This window comes from Muscardinus avellanarius (genome assembly GCF_963383645.1).
Source record: "Muscardinus avellanarius genome assembly, chromosome: 2".
Classification (NCBI taxonomy): domain Eukaryota; kingdom Metazoa; phylum Chordata; class Mammalia; order Rodentia; family Gliridae; genus Muscardinus; species Muscardinus avellanarius.
The window spans coordinates 57,451,750-57,472,589 of record NC_137787.1 but is presented as its reverse complement, the minus strand read 5'-3'; the positions used below and the strand labels follow the sequence as shown (position 1 = coordinate 57,472,589).

Genomic DNA, 20,840 nt, shown 5'->3' with positions numbered 1-20,840 from the left:
GAGAGAGAGAGAGAGAGAGAGAGAGAGAGATAGAGATGCTGTGTGTCTGTGTGCAAGTGCATGCGTGCATGCGTTTGTATTTGTGGCACTGGAGACTGAACTGAACCCAGGGGCATTCTACCTCTGAGCTAGACTCTCAACCATTTTTATTTTTTGTTTTGAACCAGGGTATCACTAGGTTACTGAGAGTCTCACTACTTGCTAAGACTGTCTCTGAACCTGTCATCCATCCTCTTATCTTAACCTACCAAGTACCAAGTACTGGGATTACAGGACTATACCATCACACCTGACTGGAATCATTTTTATAATTTTAATTTTAATTTTTGTGTACTTGGGATTAAACCCAGGCATGCTCTACCACTGACTTTTTTTTATTACTCCTCTTTTAATTTTTTATTTTGAGACAAGTTTTCACTAAGTTGCCCAGGCTGGACTCAAACTTGTTATCCTCCTGTCTCAGGCTCGGAAATACTAGGATTATAAGTATGTACCATAGAACCTGGCTGGCTTAGAATCTTTAATCAATAGTATTTATTTATTTATTTATTTATTTATTTATTTATTTATATTTTTTGAAGGTCTGAGGACAGACCCCAGGGGCTTTTGACCTCCAAGCTTAACCCCCTCCCCTATTTTTTATTCTTTATTTTGAAACAGGGTCTCACTATGTTGAGGAGGGCCTAACTAAGTAGCTGAGGCTGTTCATGAACCACTATCCTCCTGTCTCAACCTCCTGAATGCTGGGATTACAAGCATGAGCCACCACGCTTGGCTAAGCAATAGTTTTAAATAAAATAATATTCAATTGAAAGCAAAAGGATAAAGTGGGGTAAAGAGTAAGACCATGTGCCTTACTCCCGTATAAATACTTTTAAAATGCAGAGGAACATATATTTTTCAAAATAATGACTATTTTTTATACTTTGATCACCAGGATTTCTCAATAAATCTTCAAATTTCTAATAGATTTCTATAATCAAAATAACAGCAATTGACAGTGTCATAAGTATTTAACAGAATATTTTAGATATAGACCACTTTTAAGCAATTTAAACAATATTAGTATTGTACTTCTATTTTCTGTTTTGTCAGTTTAGATATTGTCATTGACAATCAATTGAAAAACCATATTTGCAGGTCCTAAATGATATTTCCTTCATGAATTTAGGGATCTGGTAATAAAATATTATTAAATTATATAAATGAAAGTATATTCTATAATTGTAATTAGTAAGATTCAGTGAACTATGAAAGATATTTAGCAACTACTGTGGGAATTATTCTAAATTATATTTTTATGTATGTCAGAATAAAGTTAAGGTATCCTTCACATTGTTAAGAAATTATTAAAAATACACATCTATAATGTAATATAAATTGCAGCAGTCAATGACAACTACTACTTGGTATTTAAAAAATACTACAAAGACTTAGTAACAATTAGAAAGGCACAATGGTTTGAGCAAGGTTTAAGAAAAGAGAATTATGGCAGGATTTGTTGGTATCTAGCTAGCATGGGTGACTTTGTATTTGGCAGACTTAATATTTTGGCCACTCAAGAAGATTAAATAATTTGCCTTCTGCCTAGTTAGTAAACACAGTGCTCATTTTACTTCTTTGGAAGGCATGGAAAATTTTGATATAATCCAGTCTAAATAGGCTGTAAATTATCCATTTTCCATTTATATTCAAACACAATGAATAGGCTTTTGATGTTTTGGTTTCCAGATAGCTTGGTAATGGGGAAGGCTATACTCAGATAGCATTCTTGGTATTCACCATGATAAATTGATAAATTGGCACCTTCATCTGCCAAAATTCTGGCCTAAAATCAGTTTCTCTTATCTTGATGATTTTTAGATGAACTAAAAAAAAAATTCAATTTCAAGCTTGAAAATATCAGCCCCAGCAACATGACCAAGGAAGAGCATTTGACTGCACATGCCAGTTGGCCTTTCTCCTGCTCAAAAACCAAGCTGGTCACTACATGTTAGCAGTAATATTTGTTTGGAAGTCTAATGGCTCAACAGATATGAAGAGAAAAAAATATATTATTTTACCAATAATTTCAGAACTTAGAATGTCACAAAATCAATATTATGTGGACTTTAATTTTTAATCAGAAAATAATTATTTATCAAATGACGATAGGAAAGGTATGAAAGGACTTCTTACCCTGCTTATGCTATCAAGGTAAAATGCTACCAAGACCTAGTAGCAATATCCATCCTATTTCTGGGAACTTTAAATGGGAATTTGAACATTATAATAATCCAAGTTTATTCAGACTTAGATACAGAATATGATTTGTATTGGGTTCCTACAGTGGATCTTAATAAATGAAAATCTGAATGCACAAGTTTAACTTTCCTAAATAAGAAAGGACTTCTATTTCTGGGTAGGCTGGAGTAACGGTGAAGTGGTGCTTCTGTGAGAATAACAAGAAGAGCTGGGAGAGATGCAGCGGGCACCATGCACAGGAGCACAGATGGCCTTGCGACGTGGCTGCAGAGCCTGCGTCTCCGAGGGGAGGCCTGGGGTGGTGAGCTCACCTATCGCCACTTCCCCCCAGGCCAGGCCCCTGTACTGTGCACTGGCAGGAGGCTGATGACCGAGACTTGCTGAAACAAAGGAACCAGCAGAGCTTTGGGCAGATATGGAGGGCAAAAAACTGGGGCCATATAAGTGGATTTGAAAACTTTGCTATAATGACTCTAGAGAGCATGGTAGCTTTTCAGCAGTTGCCCAAGACAAAGATTGGAGTTGGGGACCTCACTCCCAGGAAAGACCCTGAGTGTCTGGGGTGGACAGAGGAGACCCAGCCTCTGTAGGACAGCCCTAGAGACTCAACTCTCAGGCTTCTGAATGGCCTCTGCGATCTCCCACTCAACCCATCTGGAGAAAGAAGGGTGACCCATTCTAGAAGATAACTCCACCAGAGTCCCTCCGAATATAATGTCTGGCGTTTGATAAATACTCAGCACCTATACCAGAAGACTGGAAACCAAGTGAAAAAGCAGACAACAGAAACAACTCCAGATCCAGGCGACAGAGTGAACTGATGCACACTTTACAGCAACGAGCATTAATATGGATCAGCACGTTATGAAAAAGACAGAAAGAGAGGGACAAAAGGAGAAATTCACAAACAATTCAATCTAATTTTAAAATGAATCAACTAGAAGTTCCCAAACTAAAAAATAAAACTTCTGAAATGAATTTACAATAAAAAGGATAAAGAAGCCAGGTGTGGTGGCACACGCCTGGAAGCCCAGTACTTGGGGGGCTGAGACAGGAGGATTGCATGTTGGAGGACAGCCTCAGCAACACAGTGAGACTCTTAGCAACCTAGTGAGATCTTGCTTCAAAAACAAAAACAAAAAAGGGCTCAGGGGTGCAGTTTAGAGATAGATTGCTCCCAGGTAGAATCCCCAGTAACACAAAACAAAAACAAAATAAGAATAGACAAAAAAAAGCAACTTTCAAACATTTAATTCCCTTATAAGTTAGAAACACATATAATCAAGATATGGAAGAAAATAAACAGAATCAAGTAAAAGGGTAAAAAATTGATAGATGCTGTAAACATTTCAGATGAAAAATAACTTAATTTATATTTTTTATTGATTGATTTTTTGTGTGTGTTGTACTAGGGGTGAAACCCAAGGGCTGTTCTGCCTTTAGGCTATACTCACAGACCTATATTTTTTAATACTTTATTTGGAAACAGGGTCTCACTAAGTTGCTGAGAGCCTCCCAAGTAGCCGAGGCTGGCTTCAAACCTGTGCAATCCTATCACAGCCTCCCAAGCGCTGGGATTACAAGGATGTGCCACCACACCCGGCTTAATTTTTAAACAATACAGTTCCTGTATAACCTAGGAACACAGGCCAATTTCTTAGCAAGTTTTTACTGATGCATAAATACAATACTGGATAAATTAAAACTACTTAGTTCATATTTTATTTCCACCTATGTTTTGAATGACAAAAAAGTTGAAACAAAGAAAGATGATTGCAGGTTGAAGGCAGACGAAGGTGGTTATCACCTAATTCCTCCAGATGAATTCAGGCTTTAGATTGAGATTATTCATATCCAGGAATATCAAGAAAATTGCAACTGTCAGTTATCTTTGAAAATGTACAGAAACCATAAAGTCCAGAAGCAAAGAAAGGATGGAGTATGCAAGTTACAGCTTGAAATTTCACACTGAGAAACAGTGCAAAAAGTTTATCACTGAACAAACGCTTTCTCAGTATTTTGGAAAACATGTCTTGATCACTAGGAGTTAGCCTGATTTGTGTCAAGTGATATTCTAGGACTTTTTTATTTTTTTGTAGTTTAGATTGAATCCCAGAAGCATTCTACCTCTAAGCTATACCCTGACCCTTCTTATATTGTATTTTGAAACTGGATCTTACTGAGTTGCTAAAGCTGGCTTCAAATCTGCAATCCTCCTGCCTCAGCTTCCCAAGTACGAGAATTACAGGCTTGTACCACTATGTCCACCTCAGGCCTTCTTTTGAACATTCTATTTAAGAAATTTTCTCATCATAGACTTAGAAAAAATATGAAGCAATGTTTGAATTAAAGTACTATTGGGAGCATTCATGATTGTTTAGAAAACTTGTTAATCAGTAGATTACTTCATGAGTTAGAATGTCAATCTGCCCTTTAGGCATTTTTATTAAAGAACTAATTGCAGTCATAAAAGGTTTACTTGCAAAATGTATAGAATTAGACCCAGGAGAGAGAGCTAATATAGTAGAGGTCCAAACCGGTTTAATGAGATGCAATCAAGGATGAGGACCAAAAGAAATCAAATGAAAATTAATATACAGGCCTACATTTGCATAAGTTGCTAATGTAGATATAATATGGAAGAGACCTGGCTTGGCTGAAGCTGTAATAAAAGGGTTACATAAGTTTTATCTGATCACAAGCTTTATATGATAACAGCAAAGTGAAATCACTGTCAGGAATGTTAGCATCATCTTAGGTGTCAGTAGAAAATAATAATGTTCCAGTTTACAGTCTCTATGGCTGTATCTATACTTCACTTTTTGGTTATATTTTATGAATAGATTTAACAAATAGTAGAAAATTCTGGGAAAGAAGATTGGGTAGAGAGAGATATTAAGCTACCTCATAAAAGATTTGTATGTGTTCAGCTGAAGGAAAGACATATTAATGGTAAAAACTGCTTTCAATCTTGGAAGGATATTCCCATGTAAGAAAACTAAATATGAGGCCAGGCGTGGTGGTGCATGCTTGTAATCCCCGTGCTTGGGAGGTGGAAACAGGAGGATCGTGCAGGTTCGAAGCCAGACTTGCTGGCTTAAGAGACCCTGTTTCCAAATAAAAATATAAAAATAGGTCTGGGAATGCAGACAGGAGGTAGAAGGGTTTCCAGGAAGACCAGTACCACACACAAAAAAACCTAAATATGAGTACTTTTTTTCCCCTGTACAGTTACAGAGGGTTAGTACCAGACATGATGACATTTAAAGAATTTAAGTTTTCTAGCAGCCAGTATTTTTCAACAATTAAATGAGCAATTTCCTTAGGAAGATATGTGAGGTACCAAAGGAGAGGAGGATTAACTCTCTTTGAAGAAGTCTATAGGGAACATCATATGAGGTAGAGACGGGTAAAAGGATCTTAGATATTTTACAGATGTACTCAGGGCAATTAAAGTATACTGCATATTTCCAAATGTAATGAAGCTTCACTATTAAAAAATATATAAGGTAAAGCAAAGTAAGAAATTCGTATAAAATAAGACTCATTTTAAAAGTTGTCTCTGGCCACTAGAAAATTTGTAAAGAGCCTAATGGATGCTCTGACTCCACATGAGTCAGAACTCTGGAGTGGAGTGGACCTCTGAGGACTCCATGTTGTGTTTCAATTTTAGTCCCTTTTCCTCATTCAAAATAGTCTTCTTGTTATAGAGTAACAAGGGCTCTAGGACCAAGTACAGATAAAAATGTGGGACTTCAGGACTAGTGTAGGTTGAAAAATACTAGCTGCTAGAAAACTTAGGTTCTTTAAATGTTATATACAGGTCTTCATGTCTGGTACCAACCCTTCATTACTATGCATTGACAAAAAAGTAATTTTACTTAGTTTCTCTTACATGGGAATGTCCTTCCAAGATTGAAAACAGTTTCTACCATTAATATGTCTTTCCTGCAGCTGAACACATACAAATCTTTTATGATGCTAAAAAGAACTTCCTTTGCCAGCACTGCTGATGAATAGACAAGTATCTTTAGGACGTATGCTTTTGACTGTGATGAGTGGGCCTTGCAGAAGGTGTGACTCATTGAATATCATTCTCACCAGATTTATTAAATTAAGGAACTCAAGCCCGAGGTCTTGGGTTAAAAAGCTCTTCTTTAAAAATAGCTGCCACTGCTTCTCGGTAGAGTCAGACCAATACTTGACTTCGGTGCAAACCTCTTCCTCCTGTGGGAGTCCAGTTTGATAAAATTCCTTTAGGCTCAGGAACTGCTCTTCTACCTAAAACAAAGGAGAAGATAAGTTTTTGTGGACTGTTCTTTTTTAAGTACACTTAAAAACATTTTTTTCAGAAAAAAGAACAGATTCCAATAAAAGTCTATATAAAGGTTAAACTGTAGTTTCAGAATTCTTTAAATAAGTTTTGATTTCGTCAGTTTACTATAAAGGCATATTAAATTGAGCTGACAAATCTATTACCTGTTAGAATTATTTATTGTAGCCCAAATGATATTTGTGTATGTTTTACAATTTAGGACAATTTGTGTAAAAGGCCAGATAGTTCTATATAAAGCAACATTCTATAATTCAAAGGAAAAACACATACCTGGAATCAGGGAATACAATTAGAAATAAATATAAATCAATGCAAGATTATCAGTAATTAGTACATCACAATTGACTTCTAATCAGTAATAAATTAGGATAAAATACAAATAATTATAATTTGTATAAGTATTAATATTAAGCTACCTCTACGAACTGATCTTAGTAAGAAATATTGCTTTTCCTCCATAGAATTGTACATTCTCATTTGCTAACCAATGTAAGTAGTACTAGATTATTTTATTATATTTTCTTTTTTTATTAATTTTTTTTTGCAGTAATGGGGATGGAACTCAGGGGCATTCTACCACCGAGCTACACCCCCAGTCTATTTTTCAGTCTTTTTATTTTTTGAAACAGGGTTCGCCCTGAGTTGCGAAGGGCCTCATTAAGTAGCTGAGGCTGTCTGTGAACCGTGATCCTCCGGTCTCTGCCTCCCGAATGCTGAGATTACGCACCGTGCCACCACGCCCGGCAGCACTACATTATTTTAAATTACTCTCCCTGAAAAAAAAAATTCACTCTTTTTGAGAAGAGTTTATGTAAATCAAATGTGTAACTATACATTAGCAAGTACTTGAGTGATATAGAAATTATGACACTTTTTATGTGTTTTAAACAATACTTAATGGTTAATAAGATAAACCTCAAAGAGCTCATAACTACCAAAAGCAGTCAAAACAGAGTAAGAAATTTCAGGCAGTTGTTAGTTACTATATTTTAAAGATTTTCAACATTGTTCTTAATTTAAATAAACTTAATAGGAGAACCTGGACATAGCTCTCAGAAACAGAGGTTCTCTCTCAGTTCTGTATGTCACCTGTTCATGTCTCTGTATTTTGCTGATGCTTACTCTCAGTGCGGGATGCTCTTCCCCCAGTTTTCTTCTCCTATTTATATTTCATCACCTTGTTAAAATGCTACCTCCTCCATGGAGCCTTCTATGATTCCCTAGGAAGAATTGCTCATGTATTTCCCTGGATACCCAAAAATAGTTTTGGGGGGAAAAAACCAATAAGCAAGTTATTACAAAACAAGGAGGACAAATGCCCACACAGTGCTATAGAAATCCTGACACTACTTTCATGTTTTTATTTTCTATGTCACACTGAGGAAAGATCACTAAGTTACACAGAGTAAGTAGAGGAGCTCTCCCAGAGGAAGCGGCATTGGACCAGTGTCTTGAGGCACTGTCCAGGGTGGGAGGGAGTAGTGGGTCCCAGATGGGAGGTGTAAGAGGTGGAAAGCCCACGCGGGAAAACACTGGTTGTTTTAGAGGATGACGAATGTGTGGATGCAGTTCAGGTTGCCCACACTGAGCGTAATTGTGCTGGGATTAAACTGGCCAGCATGTTTCTGCGTGTTTTCTACTGTAACGATCATGATGGTGACTCATTCTCATTAGTTTGAAACAACCAACAGCCACCACAATGAGTCAGTGCGACAATCACCGGTGCTCCAAGAGGGCCCCACAGAAGGGCTGGGCGTCAACACGACCAGCGCTCAGATATGTCAATTATCAAAACACAAGTTTTAAGTCATTCTTTTTTTTCCCAACTGCCCAAAAAAAATCATACTTGAATGTAAATGAGATGTAAATTATGTCATTATAAGAACACAGTTAAATCTGTAGCAGTTCATTTTAAGTGAGTCAATGACTAACCTTAAGATTTTATTCATTTTTTCATAAAAGTTATTAGCAACTTCTTTCACTAGTTATGTGTCAAATCACTTAAATTCCAGGAGGTATCAAGATCAGATTTGTTTAGAGTTCTTTTTCTTTTACTCTCAAAGAAAGGAGGAGAATGGGAAGGAAGAGTAGCTAGGCGTAAGAACACTTCTGTACAGGAGCTACTGGATGGTCGTGGTGTGAGTCACAGATGCACTGGAGCAGACGGAGAGGAAGGGGGGTCACAGGTCCCCCAGGCCCAAGGCCTTTAAAACAGGAAAATGAGAGGGAGGGGCCTGGTGATGAACTCCAGCTTTGAGGTTTATTAGCTGCTTCTTAATTTTACATATCTATTTCTCAGAGCCCCACTTTCTTTCACTTGTAAAATGGCAATGATAGTGAGCAATTAAAACATAGGAGAGCTAGGATTCAATTAAATAAGAATGAAAAGCACAGGGCCTGACACAAAGTAAGTGTCATTGAAAAATGAATGGGAGAAGACACTGAAGCCAGGATTGATTAAATGTGTATACAAAGGCTCTTTTGGGGAAGTTGGGAATATACCAAAATTGTAGTGTGCTATTCTATATACTAAAATATAATGTATAAAATATACATTGGGCTATAAAATAGTAAATTTTATGCTATGTACGTTATACTTTGAACATTTTTTTTCTTTTTGGGATTGAACCCAGTGGCATTCTACCTTCAAGCTACACCCCCAGCCCTTTTTTATTTTTTTTATTTTGAAAGAGGATCTTACTAGGTTGCTGAGGGTCCCTCTAAGTTGCCGAGGCTGTCCTTACACCCTCCCCCCCATCTCACTCTCCCAAGTACTAAAATTACAGGTATGCACCATCACACCTGTCTGATAAATCTATTTTAAAAAAAAAAAGAGCCAAAGAAGATAAGAATAGTAACTAGTTTAAATAAATTCAAGCAAGAGGAAGAGTGAGAGTCCTCCATTTTATTTGTCTGCCACTAGCTACTTACAAGAACATTTCCATTGGAGGGAAGAGGTGGCAAATGTGCAGGGTTGAAAAGAGACTAAGTTGATTTGCAGTGGGCTGAGGAATAAGCAGATGGGCAAATAATGCCATCTTCCCATCCAAAACTTTTATGTGAAGGGACAGAAAATGATGGCACAGACAACACTGTTTAGATGCAATCTTGGCCAAAGTGGAAGGAAGAGATGAGAAAGAGCATTGGGAAAGTAGAGGACGGTTGCTGGAGCTAGATTCCCAGGGGTACAGGAGTATTCAGGAAGGGGCCGAGTACGCATCAGGGCAGGGCGGGAGGAGAAGCAGAACTGTAATGGAGCTGGTGGAGGACCGGTGAGGACATCAGCAGGTCTGGGGGTAGAAGGAATCAAGATTGTGAGCATCCATGGCCTCGTTTTTTCCCAAATCTAAAGCCACTGGCTGAGATTTGGGGATGGAAACTGGGGTAAGATGCTTGGAAATTACTACTTAATGAGAGCCAAGTAGGGAAGATATGGGGAACCCAGCTGAGGCAGAGACCCTGTAAATCTAGATCAGTCCCAATTGGTGCAATTGTGTATTTTTCAACAGAAGTGTCTGGGAACTTGGAAAGGAAAGCTGAGTAAACAGAGTGTCAGACTGATCTAGTATCAGGACTTGGCCAGGGTTAGTGTGGGTGGAAGGCAGGGAGTTGAGGGAACAGAGAACAGAAGGAAAATGAGTCTCCATCACCAGGTGAGGCAAAGAAGGAAGCCAGTGAGGACGGGAAGAAGCAGGCTGGAAGCACTGTCAGGATTAGAAGGTTAGAAGGTCCACCAGGCAGGAAAAGAGGTCTCTGGAAAGGAGAGCTGAAGGATGAGGGACGGGAAGTCCTTCTGAGAAAGTACTATTTGCAAAGCTAAGGTTCCTAATCCCAAAGGCCTGAGGATGCGCAACAGAAAGCTCATAGGTACGCTTTGGCAACAAAGATGCAGAAGGCAAGCAATTCTTTGTAGCTTCTTTACCAATTCAAGTCCTGAATAAAAATGTTCACCAAAAGGATAGTTGTATCAAGAGTGCAAGGTCAAGAACTAAAGTCTAGGGTGTGGTGGCGCATGCCTGTAATCCCAGCATTCGGGAGGCTGAGACAGGAGCATCGCGGTTCGCAGACAGCCTCAGCTACTTAGTGAGGCCCTCTGCAACTCAGTGAGACCCTGTTTCAAAATAAAGAATAAAATATAGGGCAGGAGTTATATAGCTTGGAGGTAGAATTCCCCTGGGTTCCATCCCCAGTACCACAAAAATAAATAAATAAATAAATAAATAAATAAATAAATAAAAAGAAAGAAAGAACTAAAGAGAAGTAAAAAAAATTGGTAAATTGATGGGGAAAGAAGTGGAAAAAGACAAATTGATACCTGGTATTCCCAGAGATTGAGCACAGCTTCCTTTAGAGTGATTAAAAATCAGATCAGAGGAGATACGTTCAGGGAGAAGAGAGAGGGTGGGGTAAGGGTCCGAGTGTCAGGAGGAGTGATATGAGAAAATAGAAATGAAGAATGCTACCCAACTCTTGGTGGCTTTACCCCTGAGCAGGCCTTGCCAGCTCTGACCCCACTAAATCAGAACTTGACTCCCCAGGAACAGAAGGGCAATCTAATATTCACAGAGTGCATGGAACTGGAGTTATATGAGGTGGGACCCCAACACTTTTCTATTAATAATGCCATCCTCAAGAAACTGACCTCTGAGAGGTAAAATCCTGGTGCACTATAGAGAGACTAATAGAGATTATTTAGTGTAACTCTGTCAAAATAATCTTAGAAGAAGCCCTGAGAGGTAACTTGTTAAAAAAAAAAAGGATCAAACAATACAAAAGAGAGATTGTACTAAAAGCCTGTAATTCCCAATTCTGAATATTTTATTTATTATTATTATTATTATTATTATTATTATTATTGTTGTTGTTGTTATATTTTTTGTGGTACTGGGGTTCCTGGAAGCCCTTCTACCTCTGGGCTACACTCCCAGACCTATTTTTTAATATTTTTATTTGGAAACAGGTTCTCTTAAGCCAGCGTGGCAGGCTTCAAACCTGCGCGCTCCTCCTGTCTTCACCTCCCAAGCGTGGGGATTACAGGTGTACGCCACCACGCCCGGCTCTAATTCTGAATATTTTAAATAATCTACACTAATTGCTAAGTACTCAAAGAGATCAATAGTTTAAAAGATGACTATATTCAAATAATTTTGTTTTATATTTAGGATAATGTAACTATGTGTAGGATATAGTAAAAAGTGCCACAATACTTGTGCATAAATCTATATATATACTTTTTTAAAAAAGTGAAATGACTTAGTTTTGAGCCATTGTTTGGTTTTTTTGAAGAATATAGGCCCTGGAAGTGGGTGTCTGCACTGGGTAAAGATATAGAACTATCTACCAGGGAAGAGTTTAAATTCCTATAGAAAGTGAGAAGGCAGACAGAGGCCACTTTGCTGGAGAAGGTCAGCACATGGTACCATACCTCCTCCGATGACTTTAGAAATGCCACATAGGTTTGCAGGATTTGTGACCGGAAGCCAATGCTTCGGCCAAATCTGTTTAATTCTTCCTCTAGCCATTTAACTTTAACAGAAAGTGATGCCACTTCATCAGGTTCAAATTCATTTTCCTCTGTCATGACTTTTGCAGCTGCTTCTAAGGCATGTGACGTCTCCTATGAAAGCAAAGTAGAAGAGGTCAGGAGCTGACGGGGGATCATGAACATTCACATTTCATTACCCCTCTGCACATCCATCTATTGCAAACGTTAACTGAGCTTGTACTGAGAATTTACTCAACAAAAGGCACAACTTTCCAAACTCCAGAAAGGAGGAAAAGGCATTTTAAATTGGAAGTCATCTCAAGTCACCCCGTAGTTCCGTCAGCTACACTTCTTATCTACAGCACTTTATTTTCTGTGTCACAAATAAAAGAAAGGTAGTTTGGTATAAAAGTTTGTGAAACTAATGGCAGGAAATTTCTTTAAATAAGTTCAGTAATTATGTATGAGAAGTGCTTTATGAATTTAACAGTAACTCTAGCAAACTCTAAATTATTTTCATTATGTAAGAGATGGCCAATTTAAAAAAAATGCTCCTTTTTTGTGTATGTGTGTGTATGTGTGAACCCAAGGCATTCTTCCTGTGAGCTACCTACCTCTAGTCCTTTTCAAATCTTTTGTTTTGAAACAGGGTCTCACTAAGTTGCTGATAATCTAAGTTGCTGAGACTGGTCTTGAACCCATGACTCCATTCTCAGCCTCCCCAGTACTGGGGGTTACAGGTGTTCACCACCATGCCCAGCTGCCTTTGGCCATTTAAATATCTATGTAAACGTATGAATATAGCATGGTTAACCTGGACATTAATTGTTGGGAGCGGGAAGGGGAAGTGGGAGAGGAGAGCCCCAAGCACAGTCTGAATGTATGCCATTTTTAATATGTTCCACATAAAAATAAATTTTAAAAAGGGATAAAATAAACCATCATCCTTTGACATATAAAAAAAGGTCAGCTTTTTATGTTTTGGTTATATACACCAAGAAAAACTAAAGAATATATAGTCATGTGCAGTGGTGCACACTTGTAATTCAAGTACTGGGGAAGCTGAGACAGGAGGATTTCAAATTGAGCTAGGCTCAGCAATTTAATGAAGCCCTCAGCTACTTAGTGAGATTCTGTTTTAAAATAAAACCAGAAAGAGCTGGGGATATAGCTTGGAGATAGAACCCTCTGAATTCAATCCCCAGTGCCACAAAAAGAAAATGGCACGACAGTTATGCACTCTTATTTAAATCGATCTAAAAGGGTTTTATTTAACCCTTTCATAATGGAAATGTACAAATCAGGCCTCTACTACCTGAATCAGAGAATTTGACTTGCTTAGGGATGCTCCCTTCCATTTTCTTCTGAGTACAATTTCTGACCAGTGGACTCTGTGTATGCACTGTTTAATGGATAAGATGATTTTGTGTCCTACTATATATATATCCATAGTGTGTGTGTATATATATATATCCACAGTCAATGATGGATTATAAAGGGGCGAAGAATTCATATCACCTAGTAATGTCACGGCCATTCTGATGGCGTGACCTGACCACATTGCTCAGTTGTCTATGTTGACACTGGTGTAAGCAACCCCACTGCACGGCTGGTTGTATAAAAGTATAGAATTACAATGAATGATGCATGGTACATAATACTTGATGATAAATGACTGTTACTGGCTTGTGTATTTAATATACTATCTCTTTTATTGTTATTTTAGAAAGTTCTCCTATTTATGTAAAAATATATATTTACTGCAAAACACTTTGCCTGATCACGCTGGCAGCCGCCTCTTACATCTTGTATCTGCCATGTCTCTCAACTGCATCGAGAAGCCATGAGGAGCAATGACCTATTCCACGTAGGTTTGTGTAAGTGCACTCTGTGATGTCTGCAGGACAAAATTATCTAACAGTGCATTTCTCAGAGTGTATCCCCATGGTTAAGCTACACATGACTATATAACTGCGACAGAAAGAGTCATGTAAAATTTCATCTGCGAACAAGCTAAGAATTGAGCAGAAATGAAAGAAAAAAGAGCTTCATTCTCATTTGCAGCAAGGAGAAGCTGCTTGCCTCCTTGTGCTTAATATGCTTCCCAAGTACTCCACTGAGTGAAGGTAATTTTCATTTACAAGCCCCGCTTCGTGATAGCACTCTGGGAGGAAGAGGAGCGTGGGAGTTCTCCCCAGGCAATCTTCCCCCTGCTTTGAAAATGTTTGAAATAAAAAATTAACATCCAAGTTTTATTTTAAGCCTTTTAAATAAAAAGTCCCCCATGTTTTAGAATTGTTGTGTCTGAGTCTCTAGCAGGGGCGCTGTCTGAGGAGGGGGCTCTCCGCTGAGACCTGGAGGATCAAGGCTTTACCTGCAGACCTGGGCTGGCAAGGGGAGGCTCTTGGCTCAAGATCTTGACCTGAACGGGGCTGGGGCGGCAAGGACCTCAGTGCAGGTTTAGAGCAGCTAATAGGAATCACGGAACCCAAGACCCAGGGAAGAGGGGTAGGGCAGAGTTGGAGAAGGTGCTGGGGTGGGGATATGCACTTCTGTCTTTGAATACTGAGTGTGCATGCAAGGTTATGCTTTTACTTGCCTCGTGGAATCTTGCAATAATGCATGTTGCTTCTGGCAATTTTCTTTTGTTACTTGCTCTAGCAGAAAATCACAAATAATCATAGAGAAGTACTTTCCCTGCCTCCTCTGGTAGCCCCAAAAGGAGTTGCTAACACATTCCAGGGAGAGAAAAGGCGTCAAAGAAATGTTTAATACCAGGTTCTAACGCTGAGTTTCAGTGAGCTTAAATGCCCTAATAAAGACACATAAATATAAATAATTTAGACATAATAATTGTATGAGTTTTTAAGTCATTATTTGCTACTTACTAATTTAGAGTTGCAGCCCTCAAGGGAGCTAAGTGTATGTTTTATAGCTGTGGAATACTTTTTAAAATCATATTTACAAAATGATAGCCATAATACTAATTCTTATTTTATTTACCTTAGCTTGTATATCTAGTTCCAGATATTTATTTAAAATCTTCTCTGATTCAGAAAGGCTGGAACCGATATCCACTGCATTGGAAACTACTGGACTGATTTTCTGAATTGATATTTCCACCTTTAGAAATAAAGAATATATTGCAGTCTCAGCAATAAATATTTGCATATATGTAGAGAAAATAAATATTGCTTTATGTATTCCAGTGATGTTTGAAAAATATATCAATTTCAGGGCTGGGGAGGAAGCCCAGTGGAGAGGCACTTGCCAAACATACATGAGTCTGTAGTCCAAGCCCCATACTTACTGCAAAGAAAAAAAAAGAAGAAAAATATATGATTTTAATCTAAAAATACTTTAAAGTATTTAGAATTTCCCATCTTAATAAAGCTTCTCTTCATATGAGGTAATACTAGTGAACCACCAACAGAGGGAATGTGGTTACAGATATTTCTTTTATTAAGAGCAACTACATCCTCTAAGAACCTATCAACTACATTACCGGCAAAGGGTGAAGATACATATGCCAACACCTTAGCAGGGATGGACTTACCTGTAAGTTGAATGGGATCACTTTATGGCGTATTTTGAACCCCAGATGCAGAAATGGGCCTGAGATCACCCCGTGAGCTGCTATGTTTCGGGTTGAAGCATTTTATGGAATTACCCACAGTGAGAGTAAAACACAGGGACAAACATAACTCATTCAAATGGTGAATTTGGAGAATTATGGCTTGATCTTTGATACATACAAGTCAATGGATAAAGTGACACTTGCAGGGTCTTGTCCATTTAAGTCCCTTCCTCTTCCCCTTGCTCTCTCCAGAGTCCTCAGGCCCCAGAGTCAGATGGGCTGTGCACTGATACTAACACCAGTGGCAACAGCTGTAGAGTCCCTGCTACATTTTCCACCACCACCAAATTAGCCCAAGTCTCAGGCTGTCAGGAATGTGGCATCACAGCTGCCCCCGTATTTAGAATCTCTCTGGACCCAGGCATTGGAACAAGACTCAGATTCCAAAGCTTCTGGATCAATATCAGAAGAGGAAGCAGTTTAAGCAGAGATGTCGTTATTTAATGTCCTCTCCTGTGAAGCCAGCTAATTTTATCCATAGAAATTCAAGCCTGTAAGTCCACGTATCAGATGAAAACATCATGGAAAATTTGAGACCCAGTCTCTGTAGCAACAACTGATTAGCATTTATGTGATTGGGATATTACTACATTCTCCTACCTATTCATCCTACAGACAATATTTTGTTTAATCAAAGTGTACATCCTGGTCCTTATTCCCCTTTGAAGATAGGGAACAAAATGTTGGCACTATCAAGTCATTGCATTTACTCTGCAGATAGGATATTCCATGTAACTTTGTGTGTGTGTGGTAATGGGGATGGAACCTAGGGGCTTTCTACCTTTGGGCTACACTCCTAGCCCTATTTTTTAATATTTTATTTGGAAACAGAGTCTCACTACGTTGCTGAGAGCTTCCCTCACTAAATAGCTGAGGCTGGCTTTGAACCTGTGCAATCCTCCTGTCTCAGCCTCCCAAGTACTGGGATTAAAAGTGTGCACCACCACGCCCAGCTTATTCCATGTAATTTTTAACGAAAAATAACTATGTTCTTTGAAAAGGTCTGATTGAATACAGAATTATAAAGGCAATTTGTTCCTGGGAAAACTTAAATTCATAATCTTGGTATCTGTCTATTTACTTGTCTACAGTCCTCATGCCATATGGTGCAGTGTGAGGTGTTAATAGAAACTTGCCCACATTTCAACCATACAAATCAAGGAACCTGTGTACATGGTTCAGTTAACACAGAAGCGCATGAGGCCAGGACTACCTTGGTGTGTATATGTTTAGGTCTTTGGTGGCAGACTATCAGATAATAGATTTTCCGCAACCTGGGGCAGGGTTGGTTAAAGAGCAATAGTAAATTACAGGTACTCTGTCCAGTTTTAGGACATAACCTAGAACAAGGAGAAGCCCAAGGAGACCCACCCCTACCCCCGACCCACCATGCCCACATGCTGCAGTAGCAATGCCATCTACAATCACCAAATTAGAACTGTAAGCTTCACTTTATGAAACTACCTTCCTTAAGTGACCCTCCGTGGAGGCTGTTAACTGCTGTTTCTTAAGAGCAAATTCCTTGTGGGCAGAACACTGCTGGGCCAGCTGATCCTCTCGCCTCTGAACGCATCCCATCATCTCATGGATGCCTGTCACCCAAGAGCTGAATGGAAAAGACAGCTGTTAGTTCACTCGACCCAACGCAGCAGCCCAGGAACAGGGAACACTGGAAAACGGATCTGCCTTTTAAGCTAGGGGTGAGCTGGTGAAAGTCATCAGCTTTTAATAATAGAAGTTAGTAGTTATCGCACTGGCATGGCACAGAGCAAAACCAAATTAGATTCCTTTGTTTTATAAGCGAGTCCATCTCAAGGGGAAAAATGATTTATGGGTTTCTGCAACAGGTCTAATCGTCTTTTTAAAGGTTTACTTTTTACTTTTTAATATTTCTCTGAGATATTTTGAGAACCTTATGGCAAAAGGCTCAGTATGTTTGCCAAGAGTTTTCCTGAGGGTGTTTTTAAAAGCTTCATTTATCTAAAGATGCTCTTTGAATAGAAATGTGGATCAACCATTTAACAAAGCATTTACTCACCCGATGGGGTAAAATATTTATATAACACTAAAGTCCTTGTTCTCGGTGATTATGCATGCTCACGGCTGGATTCTTTAGATGAAAACCAAGTTATCAGCAATTAGGTAACAAATATACTTGTTTATAAAAAAGAAACCAAGCCTCACATTATCATGTTTTACCTGTGCTGACCTCGTGAGACAAAAGCCACACACATTAAAATGCCGTGTGTGTGTGTGTGTGTGTGTGTGTGTGTGTGTGTGTGTGTGACTTGAGTTTGAACCCAGGAGCATTCTAGACTTGAGTTACCCCCCCCCCTCAGATCTATTTTATTTTTATTTTGAAACAGGGTCTTACTAAGTTGTTGAGAGTCTCACTAAATTGCTGAGGCTGGCCTCAAACCTGTGATCTTCCTGTCTCAGCCTCCCAAGTACTGGAATTGCAGTTCTGCTCCACCACATTGGGCTCTAAAAATGTCTTTAAAATTTACTTTGAGTTGGCCCTCACCTACTTCTTAAGAGGTTTTCTAGTCAGTTCCAAGTCAGACCTGCTAGTGAGGCAAGGCAGTAAGAGTGCATTGTTGATAGCATGCGCAATTTTAAATCAGTTTATCCTAAGACAGGACCTGGTCTATTTAAGAAGTTGAAGTCTTTAATTCCCATCCATCATTTCCTTCAAATACTAATAAAGATTAACACAATAACTCTTAAATTTAATTACCTAGAGTTAAAAAAAAAAGATCTTGGAGCAAGGTACAGATTTCAGTAATTTTACTTTAAATAATTAATTTATGACTCTGTAAAAATGAATTTAATTAGTAATAAAATGAGGGCAAGATTCCAAATGGCTGAGAGGTGAAGTAATCTCACCAGAATGACAATGAGGCTGGTGAGACAGATAAAGGTGAGGCACAGTCAGATGTGTCCTCGGGTGCCACAGAGGTCCCATATGAGTGGAATTAAGGGGAAATAAAAAGCCACCATGAAAAGTCTTATTCCTGGCACATAATGTTCCACAGACATTACATTTAGAACAGGTGGTTTTGCATTCAGAGACAGTTATGAGTATAAGCAACACATCAGGAGATTTTTAGAAATAATTCTTAATGGTGCTTAAACGTGAAAGGTCTCTAACAGCAGAGTACTGGTAATACTAATTGTATTTTGACTATGTCTTAGACTCAGATATTATATGCTAGAGACACTTGAATGCCTGGTTGTCCTATATACTCTGGGTTCCAAGTTTTTTGTGTAAAATATGGAAACATAGAATGAAAAAAAGATAAAGTTAATGAGGGGTACTGTGGAAAGAAGGTACAGAAGTTAAAGCTCATGATAGGAAATTGGCCAACATGGAGCAAAGAAAGATAGCTGAGAATGGCAGGAAATGCCCTGGCTAAAATAAGAGGAATTGGGAAAAGATGAACACAATTCAGAAAAATAAAGTATAATCTGAAAAAGAACTACATCAACCAAGGTGAAGGGTGCTGCTTCCACCTCAGCCTTGCCTTCGAGGTCCCATCGAAGGTGGGCTCTCAAACACTGCTGCCGAGTCCTCTTTTACCAACCATATTTACAATGGGGGCCTCTGGGACCCCAAGAAGGTAGTTGAGAGATGACTGCTATGTTTGAATAAGCTGCTCCTTGGAGGAAACCAGTCCTCAGTACCAGACCCAGTCAAGCTCCTGGTTCTTGTTTACGTCACTCCTCAGTACTCTTTGTCCTTCTCCAAAAAACATGGTTGACAGCCATCTTTGGGGCTTAGCTGTAAGTCCAAGCCAGGATGTTTCACTTTCTAGGGTTCAGACCCACTCTGTGATTCTAACTCCAACTCTAGTATGCCCACATCCTCCCAAATGGTCTAACTCTGCACTCACAGTAAATAATCTAGCCTCTTCTTTGGCCATTCAACCTAAAATGAACACTCTTTCCTCTAAAATATGTTACCCAATTGAACAGTGACATTGGAAACATGTTTTATGGGTTTCTGCTTTGTTTAGCTGTGCATATAATTTCAATAATAGCTGCTACTAAATAAATTTTTGCAACAAGCATGTCACTTTGTTAATTGTACTGCATCCATCATTGCATAGAATACTTAAAATATCTTCATGAATTATCAAAAAGGTATACATAACTTCAGTTTGGGGCCAATGAAACTGAAATTCTAGAGGTGAAATAATTGTAATATTTTACACTTAAATATATATACTTATTATACTTAGAAATTTTTGAGCTAGTTACTAATTTCAAACCTTACAGAAAATATTGGTTTAGTTTGAACCATAGGATACCATAACTACAAAAATTAAAAATGATTGTGTTCTTCCTGTGAAAAGGCACCATTCTTAATGTTTCAAATAGTGTCTCTTCTAATTACCCACCAACCCTACAAGTTGAGTATAGTTACCAGCCCTGTTTTGCAGATAGGCAGACTAAGGAACAGAGAGGCCCAGTTATGAAATGGCAGAACCAGGACTTGTTCATCTGACTTCTGTATCCGTACACTTTACCACCTCGTAGTACCTTTTCTGAGTCTATAACATATGACATAGGGTTGGGATCTTTTTCCTCTAGATTTTAACCTTCCTTTGTTGAGTATTGTTGGCTATCATACAAACAGGGTTGGCCTGGCTGTACATGCTCTTTAGAAATTGGCTGGCTTAAGCACAGAAGGAGAAGGTACATATGTTTCCTCTAATATTCCCAAACTAGGAAACACAAATGATACCAGTGGGACTCCAGATAATGGAGGGGAAATACCAGCAACGTTTGAATGGAAAGATAGGAGAGGAGGAAGGCTGATCTTGATTAATGAGGGTCTACATCTGAACATGTGTAAAATTATGAATAAGACATGGTTAACCTGGACAACCATTGGTGGGAGGGGGGAAAGGAAAACGGGGGCGGGGGGAGAGGGCACCAAATATAGTTTAAATGTATACTATTTATGTTCAATAAAAATATTGTTAAAAGAAAAAAAAGAAATTGGCTGGCTTCTCTAGGCAATGCAACATCTGCATGTGGTTTCCAAAGTGGCCACTAGAGGGCAGTGGTTCTTTGTTCAAATTACATCCGAAGGGTCCCTTCAACATATACACACACACACACACACACACACA

General features: G+C 38.7%; 1 protein-coding gene across 1 annotated transcript in view; it reads right to left on the bottom strand.

The window, feature by feature from the left end:
- The window catches only part of CCDC141 (coiled-coil domain containing 141), a gene marked incomplete at both ends in the record, with an annotated part of 200,424 nt that overhangs the window by 46,146 nt on the left and 133,438 nt on the right, over positions 1-20,840 (bottom strand). The window contains 4 exons of the mRNA XM_080689625.1: positions 6,346-6,525; positions 12,006-12,197; positions 15,069-15,188; positions 17,167-17,308. Coding sequence (XP_080545751.1) covers positions 6,346-6,525; positions 12,006-12,197; positions 15,069-15,188; positions 17,167-17,308 — 634 coding nt within the window. The remainder of the gene's footprint in view (positions 1-6,345; positions 6,526-12,005; positions 12,198-15,068; positions 15,189-17,166; positions 17,309-20,840) is intronic.